Source organism: Ciconia boyciana, chromosome 1, assembly GCF_034638445.1.
Source record: "Ciconia boyciana chromosome 1, ASM3463844v1, whole genome shotgun sequence".
NCBI classification, from domain to species: Eukaryota; Metazoa; Chordata; class Aves; order Ciconiiformes; family Ciconiidae; genus Ciconia; species Ciconia boyciana.
Window position 1 is genome coordinate 131,446,867 of NC_132934.1, and position 7,365 is coordinate 131,454,231.

Consider the following 7,365-nt stretch of genomic DNA (forward strand, 5'->3'; position numbering starts at 1 on the left):
GACAACAGTATTCAAATCAACCAAAATACAGATTAATAGTTATTAATGAGAACTTTTTTGATTTTTTCCTTCACCTTAGGAGTTTGGGACTGCACAGAGAAAGGATTCAGTGGTACTCCAGCAGATCTTTTCCTTTTCAGCATTATAATTGGTGGTGGACTTATCTGAACAGTCTGAATATTGAAAGAAAAGAGAAAGTGACAAAATTAAGAGTTGTGGTTTAGTGTTTTCTTTTGCCTTGGTTAGTAACGTTTTCCATCAAAGAGAAAAGTTCTCATTTGCCAAGTATTATATACCAGTATGCAAGTATGCTAATGCCAGTATTTCTCATTTGCCAAGAAAACACACCTCCTGATATACAACTCAGCTACATAAAAAGAAAAAGTTATCTGAGCAATCAGTCCATGAAGACAGACACTAGATTTTTTTGGTAAACAGTTTGAGAGAAAAACCGTCATCAATAAGTGAAACAGTTTTCAAACAGTGGGCATTTCAATAGCTAACCATGCCTGTAATGCACAAGTATCAGAATAACTGGTGGGATGTTCTTCCTGTCTGCTGAAACAGTAGTACTGAGCACACATGCCTTAAGAAAGGCAGAAGTGCTCTTTCAGCACTGTCACACTAGAGGAAAACCCATTTTAATTTATTTACATGTACAGATATTTTATACTCATCCTTATCAACAGCTAATAACAAAAGACATTTTAGAGAACAAACAACAAAGCCAAAAAAAACAATAGCTAACTACTATTTAACTAAACAGAAACCATAGTGTAATATTAGCATTATTTCCCCTAATCAATGCTCCACAACATTTGACAGCATTAAAATGCATTTGCTTAATGATTTGAGAGTTTTTGATAACCTAAGATATCATAACTCTCAATCAGATATCACAGGGAGGAGTAAAATAGTAAGCACAGAAAAACAAGACAACAACTTTACATTGGAACACCTATGCCCCTCTTATTGCTCTGTAAAAACACATTATGCTTATTATCATACAACATATTTCAATTCAGTATCTCACCACTACAGCAGTTTCACAGTTTACAAGTCAGCAATCCTTTCAATTTTAAGAAATCCTGCTAACAGGCATTAACTCACTGAAAAGTCATTAATGACGAAGAACAGCCTCATTTGAGACAGTCCAACCCTGCTACAGCAGCCATCCTGCACTAACTCAGAGGAAGCGTTAATCTGGTTCTCTCTAGCAAACTGTGGAAAGCAGGAGGAGGCAGACAGAAGTTCAGGCTACGTCATCTGCTGAAACAGTCCTCCTTCAGCTCCTCTCATGAACGCAAACACGCCAGATAGAAACATCCTACAGTATACTGGCTAGACCATGGTGATATACGTGTAACGTACACATGATTCAGATGCAGGTAAGTCCTGTTTCACTCCAAGCTGACTAAAACGTAGAAGGCTGCATTAGCGCAGGCTCTACATCACATTAATATAAACCACCTCTAATCACGACATAGTAGTTTTGGCTTATCAAACCAATACAACTTCTGCATAGTGGAGATGACAGGCAGATTGCATACATATGTGGAATATAGCAAGCAGATGTGCTATGGAAGAAATCAATCTTGGATGGTCTAGTTTTAGGAAGAACTTTATTTTCTTGATATGTTCCACAGCAAGAAAAATGAATGGATTAAGGTGTTTCAAGCAGATTTTATTAATATACTTACTTCAGCATTAAGATCTTGAAGAATATCCCCTAGTAAATCATCCTTCGACAGGTCCACAGTTTTCTGTAACATTACAGATTAGCCAAACAGTTATATGTGCAAACCCAAACAGAAGACCATCAGCAAATGACTAAAGGGTTTCCACAAAACACACACACATTTTCAGCAATGCTCTATACACAAGAGATTGTAATAGGAGTTTACGTCTTGCTAGACACAAGAAACTGAAATGAGCCCTTGCTTTATTCCACTCGCACTAAAACACTGCAAACAAGTTAGAAATCTTTAAATTCAAAAAGGTAAAAACTTACATCTGTGTTTTTCTTCCCAGCACTGGCTATAAACATAGACTTAATTGTGTTTGGCTTTGACACCGCAGATTTTTTCACATTCTTTTTATCAACCGTAGATGTTTTGCCACCTTTTCCTACAGAAAAATATAAAATTCTGAATTCTACATCAGAAAAGCTCAATGTTTAAGGGTCCAGTTATTATCAGAAATAGATAGCTGAGGTAGTCTATTTCTTCCACCTTTACACTGCTGGCTGAAATGAAGCCTAATCATCTTTCATTTGCTGCCAGCTTTGTAATGGCTGTCATGCACACACAAGAAAAAGCAAAACCCTATCAGCACCCTGTCTTTCCTAGTCACATCAGAGATGATCTTTGCATACTCAAGTTCATACTCCAGAAAAAGGACCAAGATACTTTACATGGAAGCATCTCCAGAAAAAACACGAGTGTCCAGGAGTTTGGCACTAGGCTTGGATTCTCAACATCAGACTCAATTTCTCGGTTTGCCGCCAACTTCATAAAAGTTGGCAAAATCATTTGATCCCAGATCCTTAAAAGCACACAAGTATTTTAGTGGCAAAAGAGACCACGCATCCTTTAGACACTGGCTTTGGAAACCCGGATCATTCCTAGATGCATTTGTTCTAGAAGTGAATATATATCCCACAGAAGACTGTAAGCAAAATTGTCCCAGTAGCGCTGAAGTGGTTAGCAGTGGTTTGACTTCAGTTTGTGGACCTCTATCTTCTGTATCACGGGGGCTAAACAAAATCTGCAGTCACAGTCATAGAACTACAGAGTTTCAAGTAACATGTCATTTGGCTATATTCACCACATACTGATGCTAAGAAGTTGCCCATTTTAGGTACCTTTTAAAAGCCAGCGGAAGACATTCGACAGTGCTCATGTTCACCCTACCTTTCTTATTGGAACCAAGAGCATCATCATCCAGGTCTTCATCAAAGATTTCCCTTCCATCTTCTACATAACCTATCCCATCTGTAGAAAAACAAATTGTTAGAAATGTACATTTTAAATTCTGTCTTCTGATATTTCTAAATATATCCATAATCAAAAGTTTTACAATTTAAACACTTTTCCCCCTTTAATATAGAGCAAAAGTTATAAATGCAAAAGTGTTAAAAACTACAGCATTCTCGGCTGTATCTTCTGTTAGACTAAATATATTATTACATGTTTAATTGAAATTATCAGTGACTACTTCTTTGTAAAATTACATCACTGATAACTGGAAATAAAATTTCAAAAACAGTTCTTAATGGAAAAATACTTTCATTACCATCCTAATACACTACTGTGAGAATGATGCAAAAGATTCATTTCCATATAAAAGCTTATCTTCTTCTTGTCTCCTAAAACAATTTGTAGGAATGCACTAACTATAACTTACCTCAAATCATTAACATTATGAAGCCCAAGTTGTAACACTATACAAATGAATCTTAACTTACCATCATCAACAATCCAGTCATCATCCTGACGTTCTCTGACCATCTTGGAGTATTCTTCCTCATCTATTTCATCATAAACACCTGTGAACTCCTCAACCTACAGTTAAGGTATACTGAGGATTAACAGTTCCCATACCATTACTTATTAATATAGGTCATCAGTAAGAACATGAAAGTTCCCAAGAAATGTATGGTTTCCTACACTGTTACATTATTCACAACTTGTAAGCGCAGTTATTCATTCACTTGAAGCTTCTTTTTTGGCAGTGACAAAAGACAAGTTATCCGTTTGTAAAATTGTCACAGTATACTGAAACTCAAAAGCTGCTGAAGCACTGGCAGAGATTTCATTTGAAACTGACTTGCTTTATTGCTCATTTCACATTACCAAAAAAAAAAAAACAAACTAAAAAATCCTAGCAATGGAGACTTCTGACCTTTGGCTCTCATCTCAAACACCAAGATGAGCTCAATGAAAAGAAGGCGATTTGATGCACCCAAGCATAGTGCTGAAAATGCTCTTTTGTGCCTCAGAGTAAATTTGCATGTCAATGATCTACGCACTTCAGGCTTCGTTAGATTTATCCACCTCAATGTGGAAGTCACTTCCTGTTGGTATTACAGTTAATTGGACAGTATCAATGTTACACTGCCAGATTTCAGTTCTACCAGTTCAATACTTAAATTTTGGTTTCTTTGTGGAAACATAGCATATCAATATTAATGGATTTTGGTCATGTAAAGCTTTGAAATTCATGTAAAGTTTAAAATCATTTGAAGTTAAAAAAAAAGTACTTCCTTTCATAACATTAATTACACAATTAAATTTTAAAAGTTGGTCCTTCCCTGTGGGATAATTATCAAGCATGTTTGACTTGCAGTTAATAAAATTGTTTTAGTTTTGAAAACAGAAAGAAACAAATAAATTAGATACCAGAAAGCAGCAAAACAATTGCAGGTACTTTCTGAAAAACATACACTGTTAAAAAAAAACTGATCTGAAAGGCAGATTTTGTTTCCCATAACTTTTAGATACACATAAGGAGTAGTTAAGCATCTCAGCTCACATTCACTTTTTATTAAAAAGAAAAGATGAGGAATTTTCACCTCATATTTTATTTTTTCGCCAGCTTTGGCTTTTTTCAGACGTTCCAATGCTTCTTGCTGGCCTCTTCTAGACTTCTTCTCACGTCTAGAACGTGATGCTGCAAAACTTCCAGACTCATGCATAGCTGCAATTAATTAAAAACAAGAGAAATAAGTTTAGTAATGAGCTGCTGTTATCTTTGTGTTACTTGGTGTTCAGTGATGTATTAATAGATGGTTGCAGTTTTGCTTAAAATGAACAGAGACACTTACTTGGCTAAAAGCACACAGATGGCTCTTAATAAGCCAATTCTGGAATTATACTGAAGGCACGGTCTCAGACACAGAGATCAAACAGACTTTGTGTACCAGTTCATTCAGCAAGAAGCTACCACCTAGATTTCCAAAGCACCTCTCAAATTTCATCAACTCTTATCTGAAAAGGATCCCCCCACTCTTTCCTTGGGAATTTCCAGCTCCTTTTATTTTGCATGTCTCCATGACAACTCAGGAACAGACAGACTTAGAAAGGGCCTATATTGCTACAAAGCAGTAATGTTTTTTTTAAGGCGGTTTCACAATGTTTAAGAGTGCAGCTAGACTGAGACAAACTAGTAATTTGTTGACAGCAGAAGACTGCCGCCCCATTTCCTCATACACGTTCTTCCCTTTGCAACACTCCCCCCAGCAAGGTGCTCTCCACTTCTCTTAACCTTTCTCCCTTCTCTTGATTTGGGCGGGGGGGGGGGACGACACACCACACACATTTATCTGACCACAGAGACCACAAAGAATGAATGGTCCCAATCCAACTTATGAAAGCAGACAGCTAGCCCAGGAACAAGACTACGGGTTCTGTGTGACAAGCTGAATCCCCCGGCTGCAGGCAGAGGCCCAGGGCTAGCGCAAGTAGCCAGGCCAGGCAGCCAGAGGAGAAGGCCAGTCCCTTCCTGGTGACAGCAGGAGGCCAAGTTGTTAACAGAGCTGCACCTAGGCAGCGTGGCTGAAACAAATAAGGAGTTGTGTTGTTAAGGGCTGGGATGCACTGAAAAGGGGCATTTACACTGACTGGTACCAGATGGGGAAGAACTGCACAGATGTAACAGTTTGGGTGTATTTATAGAAGATTTTCTGTCAGTTCTTCGCGTTTACTGTGAGCAAGCACCTAAGGCAATGTGCTCCTCCCGAGACAAACGTATTTTCACCCCCAGCTGAGACCACCCGCGCCTGCCGCTGCCCTCAGCGGTGAAACCCCAGCGCGTTCCCAGGCTGTGAGTGCCCACGCTGGGGGAAGTAAGCCTACAGCCCTTCCGCCCGGGATAACCCGGCCTCACCGCTGCGGGGAAACCAGCGCGGGAGCGGTGCGGGTCAGGAGGGGGCTACAGGGCCCGCGCCCGCCGCCAGGCAGAAGCCGCCCCTCCCGGTGTAACCCCCGTGCCCGCCGGAAGAGGGTCCCCCCGCTTGGGCAGCGCGGCTACCGCCCCGCCGAGCCACCCCAAGGCGGGGGGACGCGGGACGCTCAACCCCGGACCCCGCGGGCGGGGGACCCGCCGGGAGCGCTGCCCCCGCCCGCCACGCACGCGCGCTCCCGCACCCGCGCGGGCACCCGCCCCACGCGCTCTCCCCCCACCCCGAGCTCCGCTGCCCCCCGCCCAAAACCGAAACGATGGCAGCCGCCGCTGCCGCCCCGCCGCGGAGAGAGAGGCGGCTGCCGCCCCGGGCGCCCCGTCCCCTCCGGCGAGCGCCCCGCGGGCCTCACCGTCCCGGCTCCGAGCGCCGCTCTCGGCCATGGCGCCCGCGCGCTCCGCTCGCGCCAAGGCTCCCGAAAGTGGCGCGAGACGGGAGCCCCGCGAGCCGCCGCCGGGCCGGCAGCCAATCAGCAGCCGCGGCGGCTCCGGCTCCGGCCGCCCCGCGCGGGGGCGGGCCCTCCACCGCCGCCCGGGGCGGGGGCCGAGCCGCGGCCGCCGCTGGGGCGGAGGGGGAGCGCGGGCGGGCGGCCGGGGGCTGCGGAAGGGGCCGCCGTCCACCTCCCTGCCCTGCGCCGAGTGCGGGAAGGAAGCCCCGGGCGAGGCGGAGCCACTTCCTGGGCGAGGCCTGCGCCGCCGGCCGCGCGCGTCGGCCCGGGCTCCGGCCGAGGCCTGGGCTGGCGCCGGCAGCTGCAGCCGCCTCAGGCGGTTTGCGGGGCCGGGCCGGGCCGGGCCGGGCCCACCGCTAGAGCCGCGGCTTTGCAGTCGCAGCGGGAGCGCTTCCCAAGGCGTTGCGCGCAGATGTGCTCGTTAGCTCACCCTCGGGGCCTGAGGGCAGCAGCAGATCAGCGCCGTCCAGCGGGTTGCCTCCGGGGGCTCTCCAGCAGGGCTCCCACCTGCTGCAAGGACGTAGGGGCCCATCAGCCGTTGTGGTACGGTGCCTTAATTGGGGCAAAATAATGTAAATGCACACTCCTGAATTGGGATAAGGTGGTGGTTGACGTCAGTCGTCCAGAAGCTGGAGCCAGGCTGCGGTGTGAGGGTCAAGGACAGCCTGCAATGACACTGTCAGCAGTAGATCAGTCCCTGCTGGGAGAAACGGACATTTCCCACACGGTTGTAAGCCACAGATAACCACAGAAGCTAGGAGGGTGATCGTGGCAGACTCTGAATAACATCCGTACCAGCCATGGTTTTCTTTTTGCACATTTAGAGTATGTGTCATTATCCTCTTGTCACAAGTTTCAGGAACTCCTTCATAAATTACTCCCTCGTCTCCTCAAAGACAGGTAGTGGTTGGCCAGTCCAGTGACAAAATACATAATGTAATGGTTGCCCTCCTATTTC

The 7,365-nt window shown here is 45.0% G+C and overlaps 1 protein-coding gene across 3 annotated transcripts in view; it reads right to left on the minus strand.

Annotated features, from left to right (window-relative positions):
• The window catches only part of POLA1 (DNA polymerase alpha 1, catalytic subunit), a 207,888-nt gene extending 200,946 nt beyond the window's left edge, over nucleotides 1-6,942 (minus strand). Inside the window, exons 1-7 of one of the 3 annotated variants that reach the window (XM_072848605.1) lie at nucleotides 6,838-6,942; nucleotides 4,574-4,698; nucleotides 3,467-3,563; nucleotides 2,913-2,993; nucleotides 2,012-2,127; nucleotides 1,701-1,763; nucleotides 75-173 (exon numbers count right to left, since the gene is read on the minus strand). In XM_072848605.1, coding sequence (XP_072704706.1) covers nucleotides 75-173; nucleotides 1,701-1,763; nucleotides 2,012-2,127; nucleotides 2,913-2,993; nucleotides 3,467-3,563; nucleotides 4,574-4,696 — 579 coding nt within the window. In that variant the 5' untranslated portion in view covers nucleotides 4,697-4,698; nucleotides 6,838-6,942. Of the gene's footprint in view, nucleotides 1-74; nucleotides 174-1,700; nucleotides 1,764-2,011; nucleotides 2,128-2,912; nucleotides 2,994-3,466; nucleotides 3,564-4,573; nucleotides 4,699-6,311; nucleotides 6,534-6,837 lie in introns of those variants that run through there. The other 2 variants (XM_072848611.1, XM_072848597.1) reach the window with 2 other exon arrangements.
• Between the last annotated feature and the right edge of the window lie 423 nt (nucleotides 6,943-7,365).